Source organism: Panulirus ornatus, chromosome 2 (assembly GCF_036320965.1).
Source record: "Panulirus ornatus isolate Po-2019 chromosome 2, ASM3632096v1, whole genome shotgun sequence".
Lineage (NCBI taxonomy): Eukaryota > Metazoa > Arthropoda > Malacostraca > Decapoda > Palinuridae > Panulirus > Panulirus ornatus.
In genome coordinates, this window is record NC_092225.1 from 97,381,485 (window position 1) to 97,400,762 (window position 19,278).

A 19,278-nucleotide genomic window follows, 5' to 3' on the forward strand; every position below is an offset into this window, starting at 1 on the left:
TTCCTCATACCACACATCCCTCAGTCATTTCATTTGTGCAGATAGCATATACTTCCCAGTACATTTCTTGTTTAGGTGCAAGACTTGCATTCATACATTTGTTAGGTCTATTATACCTTCAAAAACATCCATCTCAGCCCTTCCAAATGCTGACCTCTTTCCACACACTCCTTTATGCACCAGGAATCCTGGCCCCTTCTTCCATTTTAACCCCACATTCTGCCTTGTCTACTCCTACTCCCAGGTACCTAAAGCACTCCCATTTCTCCAGGTCTTCCCCCTACCCCATTTAAGCATGCATTCAAAAGATCTTTTATCAAATATCTACATAAATAAAACTTCATCATTCCAGTGAGTTGGGCTTTATTAGCGAACTTATTCTGTACAGTATTGGACACAAGGTCAACACAGATCCCTGAAACAGGTGTGAGCGGAGAAGCTCTCATCAACCAATTAGCTCATGTCACATATGTTGATGTAGTTGTGACTGACGTATGAAAATTTATATGGAAATGATATGGTTTTTTATTGAATGGTATAGGAGCTTATTGCAAATCACTTTGGGAGCTTCTAGTATAAACATGCTCCTCCTCCCCAATAATTACTAAGAATACATTCCACTCCACCCACACCTCATTAACTACATCCACTGTTTTGCCAAATAATAATAATAATAATAATAATAATAATAATAATAATAAAAAAAAACCTACTCCCAAAATTGTACAAATGTATACGAGCTCATCTGTTAGGTGAGCCAGGACAAAACCTTACACGAGAAAGAACAGACTTACGGTGTTTTATACATTACATACAGAAAGAATTCCATACGTATTAAATAACATAAATAAAACAACTATGGGCAATACAGTGTTGAATTTACAAAACTGCAAATGGACAAAGCCCATATCACAGCAACATACAGTTCATAATTCCTAATCACTACTTACTGCATTGCTGGCAATTATAATTTGATGTGAGACACTTTTTTTCAATATATAACTTTTTTTTACAAAGGACACACAAATTTCTTATAAAAGCATGAACATGTTCCATGTGTAATACTGAGGACAAACTAGAATGTGTCACATGAAAAACTATACATGATAAAAGTTCAGAATAAGGAAGTTTGGGTGAATCAACAGGGAGGAGTGGAGAGGAAGTGAACTAAATCCTTAGACATTACTTGAGGAACTGCAAGTGTTCTTTTCAAAAGTGTTTATGACTAAATCTGCTTCAGCCGATGCTAATTTCATTACCTAGTCTTGCTATCACTCAAGTTAAGTCTAAGAAATTAGGTCTTGGTGCACAGCCTTCTGGTATGGATATTGTTCAAGAGTTCTCAGCTCAGAGCTCACATAATTTGTTCAGCCTTCCACAATGCGAGGGCATCGTTAGACTTGCGGTCAACAGCACTGACATAAAAAATCTGTAGTGTGGAACTTATATCCTTAGGCACGCCCATTTCAGGTACAATTTGTTGAGCACTCAGTTTGCCATACCTTATGCTCCTCCAGGATTTCCAAAAATATTATCTGAAGGGTCTACTGCTCATCATTTCCACCTGACATGAGCTTCAATTGTAAACAAAAAACATATGAATGCAACTGAAAATGTATAGCAGTTTATAAACTAAAATATCTGGTACTTCAGAAATTATAACAAATTCATGGGTCAACAATAAAAAATCAAACAACTACATAAAAAAAAAATATAAAAAAATATTACCATCCAATACAGTTGCATATTCACAATCCCGGAGTTGAAGGATTAGTAATGCTAGACTGTATGCGGATAATGTGAAAAACAACAAAGGAAAAGGAAAGACGTAAAACAATAGGAAGTAGGAAGGAATACTAGGATTACCTGTCCCAACATCCATTCTAAATGCTCTGGAATAGACACAATAGGTTAGGGTATTTGGCAGGATACTGGGAGTAATTTAACTAAATCATGAAATAAAATATATTTATTAACACAGTTAACAAAACTGCTGATCACAAATCATCCATAACAATGCATGTGGAAAGATCTAAGATGGGTAAGCTCTAAGTGAGACTTTGTAAAGTGGCAGATTTTGTGGCAGTTGAGATTATCACAAGATAAAAACACTCACTTCTTGTGGCAGTGATTTGAAACCTTTTAATGCACACACACCTATAATGACAACTAAGGCCAGTCCTTTTGGCTGGTAACTTGGAAGGAGAACATAATGTGTAGGCAAGGCTAATAAATAAAAAACTGGGTAGTACCATCAACCACACGCATTTCTACTACCCCGACTACAGCTAATTCAGCACTGGCTGTTAACCATCTTGGCAACCACTAAATTATCATGGGGAAACAACAACAGGTCTTGCAACAGCTCTTGTTCTGGCACAATTGCAAGTCCATCATACTGCACCACTATACACACAAACATATGCTTATCACTCTCCATGTGTCAGTGTTGCTTTCCCTGTGTCCTTGAGTTCTATGAGATCATTATCATTATGCTTGGGAGAGTGGCAGCACTTTAAGCAAAGTTCCTGGGTGCTTCTCTTCCACAATCATACAACTCACACATTTTCTCCATTCACTCAGTCTTGGCAGAAATTTTCATAATGCCCATTTTTTCACTGCGATAACTTCCAAGAATTAAGGTGTGAAAAATACGGCCACTGTGACTACAACGAGTCAATAATAGAAAAGGCCTCTGGAAGGTGCACTGGCAGTGACGTAAACTCTTAATTATAACTTAATGCTATTTGCAGTGAATCACCTTGTCTTTCTACAGTAACACACTGCAGCTCACTAACACTTGCTGTCTCTTGTAGATGTGGTTCTCCACCTGCAAACATAGGCAGGGACAGTTTTCCACTTTAGAGCTATACGAGATAGATCCTGTGTAACTAGGAGCCACCCCACGTCACAATGAGCACAATGGAGTGGCCACTAGGACTGGGTTAGGTCACGTGAGGGGGGTTGGAGTTGTGGAGGTAGGAGGTGGTGTTGGTACTTGTCCTGGTAACGTCTGTCCCTGAACCTGTAATTGACAAAAACATAAAAAACAATGAAAATGGGCATTTCATTTAATGTTCATGTACTGTTAGCAAAAAAGTATTACTACCCCGGGGTTCGATGGAATTCTGAATTAGAATAATCCAGTTTTTCAGTATGGTTGGTACTTATCTTTGTTTTCTGCAATTCTTATACATTATAAGATTCCTTCTTCATTACATTGAACCAGGGCATGTGAAGCGTCTGGGGTAAACCATGGAAAGTTCTGTGGGGCCTGGATGTGGAAAGGGAGCTGTGGTTTCGGTGCATTATTACATGACAGCTATTGACAGAGTGTGAACGAATGGGGCCTTTGTTGTCTTTTCCTAGCGCTACCTCGCACACATGAGGGGGGAGGGGGTTGTTATTTCATGTGTGGAGGGGTGGCGATGGGAATAAATAAAGGCAGACAGTATGAATTATGTACATGTGTATATATGTATATGTCTGTGTGTGTATATATATATGCATACACTGAAATGTATAGGTATGTATATTTTGCGTGTGTGGACGTGTATGTATATACATGTGTATGTGTGTGGGTTGGGCCATTCTTTCGTCTGTTTCCTTGCGCTACCTTGCTAATGCAGGAGACAGCGACAAAGCAAAATAAATAAATAAATATTCTTTATTCCATATTCTTTGACTTAAATCTGAAATGTTTTTAGTTCATGTTTGCTCTTCATTTCTCACTTTTGCGAGGTAGTGTCAAGAACAGACAAATAAATGGCCTCATTTGCTCACATCCACCCTCTTGCTTTTGTGCATACACTGAAACCAGAGCCTCACACCCACAACCAGACCCCACAGACCTTTCCATGGTTCCCCATGCGCCACATTACTCCAATTTGCTCAATCCCTTGCACACCTGGATCTTCAAGTCATGAATAACTTCCATCTCCTCTGTTTCTCCCTTTTTCTTATTACCCTTCACTTCTGATATGTATACCCTCTTAGTTACCCTCCCCAAATGTCAACCATTTTAGGACATGTACTTCATGAAGGCTCTCGTACATACTAATCTTTCTCACCTGCATGCCACACACCTTTACACAGATTAGCACTGCTTTCCTAAATACCTCCCATTCCTCAAACTTTATCAACTCTCCCTTTTTGCCATTCTACAAAGCTCTTCTAGTATCTCTTCACACAAGCCTCTTTTCCAAATTCATTCACTTTCACCACCTACCTCCCACCTATATCATCAGTTCCTCTTCTTGTATTGCCTCTTCAAATCATCAATCCTGCCAACACCAAGAAATGATCAAGTATCCCAATAGCTGCCCCTCTCAGCACATTCATATCCAGGAGTCTCTCCTTTGCATGCCAATTAGCAGATAATCCATTAACGCCAGCTTTCCATCACCTCTACTCATGTATACTTTATTCATATCCCTCTGTTAAACCAAATATTCCTAGTCACCTGTCCTTTTTCAGCATACAACTCAACAAGCCGTTCACTACTTTCAATCACATCACTGCATACCCCTACCTCCAAAGTATGCCCTCCACTAGTACAATAGTCACTCTTGAATTCAAATCATACATCATTAATGATCGATCACTCACATCTAAATTGCAAACACACTCACTTGGCTCCAAAAATACTTGCCTCCTTTTCTCTCCCATTTCCTCATGAATAAGCACTGATAGTCACCCACCCTTCACAATCCACTTTCATTTTTACCCACATCTGTCTGGGACTCACTACCTTACACTTTCGCACCTCTCGGCCTCACGCTAACCCCTGAGATATTTCTAAGCTACTCTTCCCCCTTCCCCTTTAGCTTTATTTCATTAAGACCTAGAACACCTGGGTTCTCCTCCTCAAATACACTATCTATATCTCCCTTCTTTTCTTGATTACATCCACACACCCAAGCCAGAGCCTTCAAAGAGTATTAACACTCATTGCTTGACTCCTGTCCCTACTTTTAAGAAATTACAATAGAATGGTTCCCCCCCCATACCCTTCCTTAGTTGCCTTCTACAACATGCATGGACTATGTGGGAAATATTTTTTCTCCCTTATACCAAAACATTATATCATAGGAAATGAACAAAGGAAAACTAATGGGATGAACTGTTGCTTACCAAAATATAGTAGCCATGAAAGAAATAAGTGAAAGGGATGGAGCATAATCTAATAGTTTTGCTTTGGGAAACTTCTGAACATGCACAAGAAATATACTATTTATCAGAGCATCATTATTTTGCTCATGAGGGAGTTACCAAACCACTTCTTTGATTACTGGACTCTGATATATGAATGACCAAAAATGTTTAAAGGAAGAGTCTAAATTCAAGACATGAGTTAGTGTACAGCTTGTGGCCATTCATAAATGACACCTTATGGAGATTGGAATGTTGAAATAATGAAGAAACGTGACATGCAATGCAAGTGAAATAAGATGATTAAACTGAAGTAAAACTGTACAGCTTTAGTTTTGACATGTTAATGTTAGAATTCTGCCATACTTTCTGGATATTCTTTCATTACTGAACATTTAATATCAACTTAATGATATACAATATTCTTCTATTATTCAGATACTTAATATTCAGGTATTTTTTTTACTATGAAAAGGTAGAACCAAGGAGATGGAATGATGGAGTGAAAGATGTTCTGAGGGTGCAGGGGATATAGCAAACTGGAGCAATATGTAAACAGGGGACAACATGCTGGCATTGGTGTAAACCTGAGCACATGAAGCAGCCAGAAGAAACCAGGGAGAGGGCTGTAGGCCTGGTTATGGATACGGGTCTCTGGTTTCAGTGCATGACATATGCCAACTTAAGAACACAGGAAATAATGAACATGTATCAAAAAATTATAACACGAAGATTTCAATGAAACAGATAGCAGATTATAGAACTATAGAAGTCCGGTATCCCATGAAACCACTCAAAAAAATTAGTTCATTCCGCCAATTACACCCAACCTTTCCCGGAATCTTAGTAATGTCATTGCCAAATGAGAGCAGGCAAATCAGTACGTGAAGCCACTCAAGTAATATAGCAAACCATTTTGTCCTGTGTTTCAAAATGTAAAGCAAGGCAAGTGTAGCGATACCTTTTTGCTGAAATAAAGTGGCATTAACATAGCTGCCCTATATGTATATGCAAAGGTTGGAAACAAATTAACAATCTCTTGCAGTCTTGATAAATTGTGACTGCAAGTTTTACTTGAATTTAGTATAAACAATTACTGTATTTGTAAAACACTGGCTGAGACAACTAATACAATTTATGCATTAATGTTTACCATTATACTTACCGATTGTAAAACAAAGTTGTCATAAACCTGGCATAGGTCATTTAGGTGGTATTCCTCTAGTACAACAAAGCCTTCAAGGCGGGGGGCTTGGCGTCGTGCACAGTCCACACAGTGTACCACATGCCGTCTCTCTTGTTCTTTCACAAACAGTACATTAAATACCTGAAATATTTCATAACAGTTAAAAAAGGAAAGACTGGCTGATAATAATGCTCCTCTTTTCAGCAGTTTGATTCTTAGAAAAGACCAGTGCTTGTTACAATCTTTTAAACATCATTATCCATACTGCTGTTTCATTACAATGAAAGCTTTTGCTTCAAATATAAATCCACTGACTGTAACCAGCAAACCACCACCAAGAATTCACTTTCCTCTAAAATGTTACACTAAGATGATCATTCCTTGTGAACTAACACTGTAGCGTAAAATGAATACAGAAACCCAAATCAGTGAAGGATTTGTTCCAAAACAAGGAGGAGATCAGAAAGTATTAACAAATGCACTTTTTTAATGTTCCCACTGTATCAATTCTTTTGCTCCCTTAACGTACCTCAATCTCACAAACACCACAGTAGTGTGATGGATCCGTGCGAGTGCGTCCATGAAACTTGGTTTCCAAGCCACAAATCTTGACAAAATCTAAAGATAAGCAGACCTGACGTAGTGATCGCATGAGACAGCCCCTGAGGAAGAAATCTTCAATTAACATCACTCTTGACATATGAAATTGATCTATAAATAAGAAGTAAAAAGAATTTAAGTCTGCTAATACACTTCCCCTAAAAACTACATCCATGACAATATATTTATGAAAAGATAACAACTATGCTAAAACAATACTCCCTAAAAACTACATCCAAGACAACATCATATTTACGGGACATATCTCATCTTTTACCATTTTCTTCTAATCAATCAACTCATTTCATCAACAAGTTACTCAATTCACGGATGAGCTAATGACTTCAGTCTTCATCTTACATCTTCATAATAACCACATCTCAAGATCAGTCTAAATCTTTTCTCTCCAACTACTTTATACATTTTTATTTAGCTGAGATTTCCCAGTGGAGCAGACATAATCAAGTCTAATGCTTCTTTCTTCCTATTTCTCTTTTGAAAAGTTCTCATGACTTTCCCATTATTGATGGCTCTGTGGTTACACCAAGCAATGCAAAGATCATCTGGCAGCATAAACATGAAATCTATCTTCGAACCCTAAATGATAGTTTCTTTTAGCTACATAATGCAAGTAGCTAAGACTATTTACCTACCTACAATTATTATTACATTCCCAATTTCATGGGATGGATCAGGGACATACAAGTAATTATCTCTCTCTCTCTCTCATACATATTTGCCATTTCCCATGTTAGCCAGGTAGCATTAAGAACAGAGGACTGAGCCTACGAGGGAAGATCCTCACTTAGCCCCCTTCTCTTTTCCTTTTGGAAAAGTAAAAACGGGAGGGGAGGATTTCCAGCCCCTCACTCCCTTCCCTTTTAGCTGCCTTTTACAACATGCAGGGAATACATGGGAAGTATTCTTTCTCCCCTATCCCCAATAATAACAGGTAATTTTGAATCTATGAATCTGGGAGCCTTGTTCAAATGCTAAAAGATATGCAGGAATAATTTGCACTTTGAAAAATAAGTGCAGCTCTCACATTTTGTGTCTCTCCAGCTCCACATGTTTATTATGTGACTGAGCTGAGTCTGAAAGAATCCAATTAACAATACCTTTTTATCATTCTATCTATATCTCTGATGCCTGTTCCAATTGGAACTCATTCAATGGGGGGCCAGTGCAACAGAGTCTCCACAACTAAAGAAATCCAGTGCCACTTCTTAGCCTTCAGTGATTCCCTTAACATGCCACTAGCAAAGGGCAAGTCTAGCGCAGTGTTTGCAGAGGCTCCTACCTTTTTATCTATCATAAATATTTGATACACTTTCCAAATGCCCCATTATTCACTTTTTTCCTCTATTCTGCAAACACAACTTGAATGTCTACTTCAGAAAGCTGGTTGCTTGTAATAAATCAACCGTTAGTATAGCCATGAAGTACTTGGCAAACCAGTGGATCATAAAATTCCTGTGTGGCTACCTTTAACCCATGTCTCGGCCGTTGCAATGTCCACTCCTAGGTATCTAAAACACTTCACTTCCTCTATGTTTTCTCCATTCAAATTCACACTCCAACCTGCCAACCACTCTCTCTCTACTGCTAAACTTAACAACCTTACTTTTATTCACGTTATCTCAACTTTTTCCTTCCACAAACTCTCACAAACTCAAAAAGCAGATTCTGCAGTTTCTCAACGGAATGTGCCATCACAGCCCTGTTGTCTGGAAAAGGCAAGACTCACCTCCCAGGTGCAAACCAGCGTCTCTCTCCAAGACCCTTGCATTTGCCTACCTAATCAGCCCGTCCATAAATATATTAAAGTCATGGTGATATTGCACATCCCTGCTGGAGACCAACTATATTTACTCATGAAATGAGATAATAGAAATCCAAAGTCACCTGATTGTCACTCTATATGGTAGTGAATGTAGGATCATGGAAATAAGCTTTGAACGGGCAATATTCCCATCAGTTCTTTAAAGAGGGCTGCCATGCAGTTGCCACGTTCTCATTTTCTATGCAATATTTGGTGATGGATTTTCCTATGGAACAAATGAAGACGTGTTTCTGATGTTTGGGAACCACATATATGATAGATGCAAATGCAAATGCAAACACAAACAAGATGCTAAGAACTTGAAATGTATATTTACAGCCCCTCCCTGGAGAAAAAGTAAATTTACAAAACTACCCCATTAAGGATTAAACTTTTCTATATGAATTAAAGTTTTGCATTTTTTCTTTACAGCTTCATCCAAACCCACTTCCAAAGCAATATTTTGGGTCTAAATGTTTTCAGCCTTCAAGTACCACTAATCCAAACATCTAAATATATACAATCACTTACTTGATTGCCTCAAAAAGCTTGGGGTCAGACACTTTGATATTCCTCGCCAGATTCCATGACAGGTGAACAAGGGGCACAATGGACTTGAAGCTCTGTAGTTTATTCCACTCATATCGCTCCAGTGCTAAACTATACTGACGTGCTGTGAGAGGTCCCACATTCCAGGCGATGTTGTTACACCAACCTACTGCTTGGACCCAATGAACACACCCTACAAAAAAATCATGCAAGTCACATAAAAGATTGCCAAGGTACTGTTTGAAATATTTTGAGAGAAAACTGATATGTCAGAGTACCATATTACAAATGAACTTCAAATATGTCAGCAGAAACTAAATATGCATTCACTTATTTAAAAAACAAGACAACCATCAGATAAATAAATGAAAGGACTCTGACTAAGATGGCGATGACAAGTATCACACACTTATCTGGTACTTAAAATTAATGTCTCTATTTACTAACACAGAAACTTCTCCCTCACCTGAATTAACCCAGACCATGTCTCCTGGTTTCTGATGGAAACGATAAACAGGAACATTTTCTTCATACAGCTCTTGTAAATCAGGCCACCATGATCCATGAAGATAATTTGTTCTATTCCTGGAAATAAGTTAGTAATTAGTTTATCACTCTTATATCTATGCCTAATTCTTATTCCTGTATATTGCTTTGTGCATTCATACAGTAAGGTTAGCACTCAAATCTTACACAACTCATTCCTGTAATCTCAGATGTAGAGGTCGCAGGTTAAAAGATGGAGCAACATGAGTATAACACTCTCTGTAACAAATAAATAGTACTCACACAAAAGTAAAATTTGTAAAAAACTACACTGGTTAGTCTTACTATACCACAGTTGAAAGCATTTATCTAATGCTTTAAATACATCTATCCTTCACAGCTGGATGAATTGCAATTTTGCAATCATGCTTATAAAAAAGGGAGTTCTTCAAATTTTGTTTCAAACAGTAAAATGAAAGAAATACACGTAAAAGTAAAGAATATGTACCATGTAAGCTAACATAACTTCAATGGTCATGGTATAGTGCTAAATTTACTGCAACTGTTGTAGTTAACTGTGTATGTGTGTGTGTGTGTGTGTGTGTGTGTACAATACAAGGAGAGAGTTTTACACTTGAGACCCCATCTTTTGAATATTCCTTACTATTATTATCTATTTTTTTCATTATACTTTGTCGCTGTCGTCTGTGTTAGCGAGGTGCGCAAGGAAACAGATGAAAGAATGGCCCAACCCACCCACATACACATGTATACATACACGTCCACACATGCACATATATATCTATACATCTCAACGTATACATATATATATAAACACACACAGACATATACATATATACACATGTACATAATTCACACTGTCTGCCCGTATTCATTACCGTCGCTACTCCGCTACACATGAAATGACAACCCCCTCCCCCCGCATGTGTGCCAGGTAGCGCTAAGAAAAGACAACAAAGGCCACATTCGTTCACACTCAGTCTCTAGCTGTCATGTATAATGCACTGAAACCACAGCTCCCTTTCCACATCCAGGCCCCACAAAACTTTCCATGGTTTACCCCAGATGCTTCACATGCCCTGGTTCAATTCATTTTAGCTTTCTGAATGATGCTTGCATTTAGCATGTTTTCATTCCTTTCTTTCTATTCATCCACTGCTCATACTACAAAAAATACTTCACATCTTTCTTATCAGTTTTCTTGTTTGGTTTCATGTAATGTCCTCTGGTTGTTGTTATATCCCTACATCTCTTGAAGAATTGTTCACTATTTACCTTTTTTTCCCCCCCCAAAGACTGTTATCAGGAAACATCCCTCATTCCTCTCTTTTCAAGAAGGGCAAATGTAAGGCCTCTAGCCCATAACTCAGCCCTCTTAATTCTAGTACCATGTTTGTCGCACTTCTTTGGCCTTCTATATTGGCTTTTAGTGCTTCTTTAAGTGCAGTAACCAAACTTAAGAAGCATATTCTAGTTTTGACCTTATGTATGATGTGTACTTCTTGCTGGGTATTTCCTTATTCAAGAACTGTAATGCAATTCTAATATATGCTACCAACACTTGGTCTCCTTAAACTGTTCTCTTATGTTGGGATCTGGTGACAGGTTAGGGATAATGATGACTTCCAAACCTTTCTTTACTCACACACACACGCACACACACACACAGTCCTACAGCTTATTTCCATCTAGATGAGAATCACACTGAAACCTTCTTTTGCTGTGACCCATTCTCATTATCACAGATGTATTCAGGTTAAATTTCATCAACCTTATACCAGACTAATTTTGGTGTCAGCCAAGGTTAGCTTAATTTACTTATGACTTTTGCATCATCTACAAACATACTCAGGCAGGAAGGAATCCATACAGTCTTGTAATCATCTACATAGATAAAGAGTATTGGTCCCAGAACAGAACAATGTGGCACTATGCTAGTGACTACTCATTTTGAGATGGGGCTCATATAACATGCATCTTTTGTTCCCTTCCACTATGATATCTTCTATCCATTGTAAATATCTTTATGTACTGTATGGGTAAGGAGCTTTACACTCATGGGGCCCCATTTTTAAATAATGTCTATCTTGAACTATATTTCTGTACTGGCATGCCTGTCTTGCTTACTTTTATATTATGCCCTTGGCTGTTCTATTCCTACATCTTTTGATATATTGTTCACCGAGTATATCATCAATCTGGTTTAAAACCTTAAATATTATGATCAGGTCACCCACTCACTCTTCTCTCTTCCCAGGTGGGCAAATGCAAACGTAAGTTAATGCAATCCTCGATATTCACTAGCCTCATGATATTTGCATCATCTGCAAGCATATTCAGGTAGGAGTCTATATCTCAAGGAAGTCATTTACATAAATCAAGACGAGTAATGGTCCCACAACAGAACCCTGTGGCACTCTGCTGGTCACCTTAACCCATCAAGAGAAACCCTCTCTGACAAGTATCCTTTGTTCCCTTCCACTGATATATATAATCTATCCATCACAGGACTTTCCCCAATGTTCTTGCCCCTTAATCAGCCTCCCTTCTGTAAAGTCATTCCAGTGGCAGTCAAGACGCAAACAATCCACCCAACCTTTCTTTTGTCTAATAGAAATAAAGAGAAGTTTGTTATGCTTGACCTCCTTTCCTTTAAACAATATTCTCTATCACTTCAGTATCTTCTCTGTGGAGTCATCCATTTGCTTTCTTACCATCATTTCCAGAACCTGACAGACCACACTCTGATATCAATCAGACAGGTCTGTAATTCTGTGCCTGTTTCTGGACTCCTTTCTTCTATAGTGGTATGAAACAAGCAATTTTCCATTCCTCAGCACTTTTCCTCTCAACATTGGAGAAATGGAACAGTATTTCAAGAAGTTTATCTACCATACCTGCAAATATCAGCACATCTAGAGAAATTTCATCATGATCACAAGTCTTTTAGTATTCTGTTCATGTAAATGATAACTGACTCTTGATGAGCTTTGCATTTTCTCCAGCCTTGTCCACAATATTCTTCTTGAAATTTCTTTGTTCCTCCTTTCTTATCTAGGTAACTAACTCCTCGTTTTCTTATTCATACCTTGCAAATGCTGGATGGCTGGAATGCCATCTATATCTTTGCCACAGCACATTTCAAAATTACTGTACTCTTTGACAACTTTTATCAAACCCTTTATTACTCTTTCTCACCATTCCCTCTATTTTTTTATGTTGCAGGTTTCATTCACGGATAAAAGTCCACATCAAGACCAGGCCTTAAATGACATGCAGAAAGAATTATGAAGTGGAAAAAGAAAAAACAAGGGAAAGTATTTATGAACTTTGGACGAAGTGAAAAACCTGTCTTTCAAAAAGTGACAGGTCATTGTTATTGGGAAAAATATGAAAAGGTTGAGTTTCAAAGCTCTGATGTGCAGCGAAAGATGCATCTGCCAAAATGGCCCACACTTGAGTTGCTGATGGCTACATAAGCAGCCAGCTCTTGGAAGCAGAAACCAAAGTAACACCTATAGAAGAGTGTGGGGCAAGGGGGTCAAGTTTGAAAATTAGCCTGGGACAATTTATAAGTTGGACTACTTTCAACTAAACTATTTTAAGTAAGGATGCAGAGCTAGAATCACTCAAAATGTGAAAGCAGTACTCCATACATGGACAAATTAATCCCTTATACAAACAGAGCAACTGTTTAAAAGAAGTTTTGACATCTAAACAAGACACCCAGTTTATCAGAGGCAGACTTAGATATTCCTGTAATGTGGGGGTTTCCAAGAAAGAGTGGATATTACAGTAATACCTAGTAGGCATGTTCAATGAGTCAAAAGGTGGAATTACAGAACCACCAAGAGATGAGAGTTGTGAGGAGTTTTCGCAAAAGAGATGGGTAGAAACTGGGTCTTGGAGGCATTAAACTTAACATGATTTTGTGCACCCCACTGAGATATCCTGTCCAAGTCTGAGTTTATTGAGAAAGCTGATTCTGTGCAAGACAAGATGCAGATCGAGGGATAGAAGAAGGAGCAGATTTGAAGCATGTGGATGAATGCAGTGTTGAGTCGTCAGCATATGAATGCATTGGGTTATTTGTGGAGAGAAAATTGTTGAAAAAAAGGAGAAAAAGTGTAGGGGACAGAACCTTAAGGGACACGCTGTTGATGTAGATAAGAGGGGAGGCTGATTCATCAACAACCACAGAGATAGATTGGCCACAGAGGAAGCTAAATATGAAGGAGCAAAGTGAGGGAGGGAAGCCCACAAATGAGACCCTAATGCCACACCCTGTCAAAAGCCTTAGATATGTCAAGGGCAACTACACATGACTCCAAAATCTTTCAGGGATGGTGACCAGACATTAGTAAGATAGGAAGGATATCACCAGTGGATCTGCCTTTACAGAAACCATACTAGTGATTTTTGAGGTGATTTCTGGGATTAAAGGTTTTCACTTTCCTACTCTTTCATTGTGTGTACCTATTTGTACTTATGAGGTCCCCATCTCTTGAATATTCTCAACTATCATACAACTTCAATGGTTTATGTATGCAGTAACCATGTACTCATTTCATTCTATTCATCTACCATTCTTAAAGTACTTCTTTACATCTTTTTTAACAAGTTTCTTGCTTAATTTCATGTTATGTCACCTGGGCAATCTATTCCTAAAACTCTTGAAGAACTGATCACGCCCAACATCACCAATTTGTTTTACAAATTTTGGGGTTGTGACCAGGTCACACCTCAGTTTTTTCACTTCAAAGTACAGCAAATTTCAAACCTCCAACCTTTCCCTCTACCTCAGCTCTCTTAATTCTGGTAAAATATTTGCTGCTCTCCTGTGGACCTTTTCTATTTGCTCTTTGTGCTTCTTTATGTGAGGTGACCAAACCTGAGGAGCATATTCTAGTGTTGGCCTTATGCAGGGTATGAAGAGCTTCTGTGTGTGAGCTGTGAGCAAATTCAATGATGACACCACTTTTTATGAAAAAATTCATGTAAAGGTAAAGAACATGTATAAACGAGAGCTAGAATAACTTGCACGGCCATGGTTTAGTGATAAAGTAAACTATCTGAGAAAGACAGGGGATGTATGAGAGAAATGGGAAAGGAACAGCAAGGGGTAAGCCTTGTGATGCAAATTCACTAAATGACATCTTCCACTATTTATGGTTACTATCATTATTCTTCTATTATACTTGATCACCATTTTTCCGCATCAGCAAGGTAGTGCCAGGAAAAAGACAAAGAATGGCCCATCCACTCGTATATATACATACACGCCCATATACATACAAATACATATCAACATATACACATATACATACATATAAATACACGTTATTTATTATACACACCTATACGTACATACACATATGTACAGTAAATACATACACATGTACAATACATACACATATGCAGACATTGCGCACATACTTGCCTTCATCCATTCCTGTTGCTAACCTGCCCCGCAGGAAAACAGCAATGCTATCCCCTGCTTCAGCAAGGCAGCGACAGGAATACAGACAAAAAGGCCACATTCGTTCACACTCAGTCTCTAGCTGCCATGTGTAATGCACACAAACCACAGCTCCTTATCCACATCCAGACCCCACAGACCTTTCAATGGTTTACCCCAGATGCTTAATAAGCCCTGGTTCAGTCCATTTACAGCATGGTGACCCAGGTATGCCACATCATTCCAGCTCACTCTACTCCTTGCAAACCTCTCACCCTCCTGTATGTTCAGGCCCCGATCGCTCAAAAATCTTTTTCACTCTATCCTTCAACCTCCATTTTGGTCTCCTGCTTTTCCTTGGAATACAGACAAAAAGGCCACATTCGTTCACACTCAGTCTCTAGCTGCCATGTGTAATGCACACAAACCACAGCTCCTTATCCACATCCAGACCCCACAGACCTTTCAATGGTTTACCCCAGATGCTTAATAAGCCCTGGTTCAGTCCATTTACAGCATGGTGACCCAGGTATGCCACATCATTCCAGCTCACTCTACTCCTTGCAAACCTCTCACCCTCCTGTATGTTCAGGCCCCGATCGCTCAAAAATCTTTTTCACTCTATCCTTCAACCTCCATTTTGGTCTCCTGCTTTTCCTTGTTCCCTCCACTTCTGACACATATATCCTCTTTGTCAATCTTTCCTCACTCATTCTCTCCCTATGTCCAAACCATTTCAACACACCCTCTTCTGCTCTTTCAACCATACTCTTTTTATTTCTACACATCTCCCTTACCCATACACCAACCTCTACATTTTCTCACACAAATCAGCCACTAGAAATGTAACATCGGCGAACAGCTAACTCACTTCCCAGGCCCTCTCATCCACAACAGACTGCCCCTCTTTCCAAAACTCTTGCAATTACCTCTCTAACTACCCCATCCATAAACTAACAACCACGGGGACATCACATACCCCTGCCGCAGACTGACATACACTGGAAACCAATCACTCTCCTCCCTTCCTACTTGTAAACATGCCTTACATCCTTGGTAAAAATTTTTCACTGCTTCTAGCAACTTACCTCACACACCATATACTCTTAAAACCTTCCACAAAGTATCTCTATCAACCTTATCATATGCCTTTTCCAGATCCAATATAATACATACAAATCCATTTGTTTTTCTAAGTATTTCTCACATACATTCTTCAAAGCAAACACCTGATCATACATCCTCTACCACTTTAGAAACCACACTGCTCTTCCCCAGTCTAATGCTCTGTACATGCCTTCACTCTTTCAATCAATACCCTCCCAGGAATACTCAACACTTATGCCTCTGTAGTTTGAACACTCACCTTTATCCCCTTTGCCTTTGTACAATGGCACTATGCATGTGTTCCGCCAATCCTCAGGCACTTCACCATGGTCCATATATACGCTGAACATCCTTACCAACCAATCAACAACACAGTCACTCCCTTTTTTAATAAATTCCACTGCAATACCATCCACTGACATATACATATATATACACATTTACATATTCATACTTGCCTGCTTTCATCCATTCCTGGAGCTATCCTGCCCCACAGGAAACAGCATTGCTACCCCCTGCTTCAGCAAGGTAGCGACAGGAAAGCAGACAAAAAAGGCCACATTTGTTCACACTCAGTCTCTAGCTGTCATGCTTAATGCAACCAAAACCACAGCACCCTATCCACATCAAGGCCACACTGACCTTTCCATGGTTCATCCCAGATGTTTAATATGCCCTGATTCAGTCCATTGACAGCATATTGACCCCTGTATACCTCATCATCCCATTTCACTCTATTCCTTGCATGCCTCTCAGCCTCCTGTATGTTCAGGCCCCAATTGCTCAAAATCTTTTTCACTCCATTATTCCACCTCCAATTTGGTCTTCCTCTTCTCTTTGTTCCCTCCAACTCTGAAACATATATTCGCTTTGTCAATCTTTCCTCATTCATTCTCTCCACATGTCCAAACCACTTTAACACACCCTCTTCTACTCTCTCAAACACTCTTTTTATTTCCACACATCTCTCTTACCCTTTCATTACTTACTCGATCAAACCCTCAATCACACCACATGTTGTCCTTAAACATTTCATTTCCAACACATCCACCCTCCTCTGTACAACCCTATCTATAGCCCATGCCTCCCAACCACTGAACATTGTTGGAACCACAATTCCTTCAAACATACCCATCTTTGCTCTCTCAGATAACGTTCTCTCCTTCCACATATTCTTCATTACACCCAGAACCTTTGCCCCCTCCCCCACCCTGTGACTCACTTACACTTCCATGATTCCATTCACTGCTAAGTCCACTCCCAGATATCTAAAACACTTCACTTACTCCAATTTTTCTCCAATAAAACTTACATCACAATCAAATTGTCTCTCGACCCTACTGAACCCTCGACCCTACCTTGCTTTTATTTGCATTTACTCTCAATTTTCTCCTTTCACTCACTTTTTCAAATTCAGCCACCAATTCTGCAGTTTCTAACTCGAATCAGCCACCAGAACTGTATCACTGGCAAACAACAATTGACTCACTTCCCAGGCCCTTTCATCCCCAACAGACTATATACTCGCCCCTCTCTATGAAACTTTTGCATTTACTTCTCTAAGCACTCCATCCAAAATCAAATTAAACAACCATGGGGACATCACACATCCCTGCCACAGACTGACATTCACTGGGAACCAATCACTCTTCTCTTCTTACTCATACATATGCCGTACATCATTGGTAAAAAATTTTCACTGTTTCTAACCTCCCACACCATATACTCTTAAGACTTTCTTTATTTACAAATACATTCATTTACACAAATACATTATCTATAATCCTGGGCCCTCTTCTCCAGGGGCTCCCACAGCTTCATTGCTGGACTACAATCAGTAGTAAGGAAAAGATGGATTCCATTATGAAAAGTTTTTTGATGAGACTGTACTTATAAACTCAGCAAAGGTGACTTTTCACCTGTAGCATATCCAAGAGGAAGAAGGGTTCGATAACACTCCTATACTTACACATTCTACCTCGCTAACACAGGAAATTATGGTAAAGTATGAAAAATAAACTAAGATATTAAAGACAATTCCTTTTTCCAAACATGCTTTCTGTTCCTGCCTTAGTGAGACAACATCAGGAACTGAATCTTTAAAGGAAAATCCCTGATTTACTACTGTCCCTACTTCTAGAAAGAGAGGGAAGAGAGGGAAATTTCCAGACCCCGGCTGGAAATTCCTTTTAGCCTTTCTATGATAGCAGGAAATACCTGAGTAGCATTCTCTCTATACCTATTCCCATCCTATATCTCTGAAGCCTGTTCCCTCCATAATAATGCAGAAATGAATGAGCTGCTGCTTACACACAATAAGGCTCTGGTGTTAGACTCCTGAGAGAAGTTCTAGAAGCAGGTGACAGAGTTTGGGAAGGCGTGTATAATAAGAAAGTTTAGAATAAATGTGAACAAAAATAAGGTAAACAAGGGAAGCAGGTATCTGGATGAGACAGGAGTAATTTTCTTCAAGTTTAAATAAAGGGGACTCTGAGGAAATGAAGTTGTTCAGAAACCTAAAAGTGGATGTGGCAGCAGATGTCGCCATTAGGGTTGAACTGAATCACAGGGTAAAAAAGGGGATTGAGATCCTGACTATATTAAGGGACAAGTGGAAAGAAAGGTCAGTGTCTGCATAAGCAAAGATGAGAAGTTTGAAAACACAGCAGTCCTATCAGTGCTTTGCAGATGCAGGTCTTGAGCCTTTCATGCAAAGAAAGTCAAAAAAATACCTGATTAGGTAGATCATTTTCACTCATTCACTTTCCATATGTCCAAACCATTTCAGCACACCCGCTTCAGCTCCCTTCACCACACTCTTTTTACTACTACCCCTCTCTCAAATCCTTTCTTTATTCACTCAATCAAACCACCCCATACTATCCTCAAACATTTCAT

At 39.0% G+C, this 19,278-nt stretch overlaps 1 protein-coding gene across 6 annotated transcripts in view; it reads right to left on the reverse strand.

Annotated features, from left to right (window-relative positions):
* Positions 1–346: 346 nt before the first annotated feature.
* Positions 347–19,278, reverse strand: part of Utx (Utx histone demethylase) — a 563,056-nt gene continuing 544,124 nt past the window's right edge. For all 6 annotated transcript variants that reach the window (XM_071680551.1, XM_071680560.1, XM_071680542.1 and 3 more), the window contains 5 exons: positions 9,775–9,893; positions 9,291–9,501; positions 6,867–6,999; positions 6,317–6,478; positions 347–3,025 (listed from right to left, as the gene is read on the reverse strand). In XM_071680551.1, coding sequence (XP_071536652.1) covers positions 2,951–3,025; positions 6,317–6,478; positions 6,867–6,999; positions 9,291–9,501; positions 9,775–9,893 — 700 coding nt within the window. In that variant the 3' untranslated portion in view covers positions 347–2,950. The remainder of the gene's footprint in view (positions 3,026–6,316; positions 6,479–6,866; positions 7,000–9,290; positions 9,502–9,774; positions 9,894–19,278) is intronic.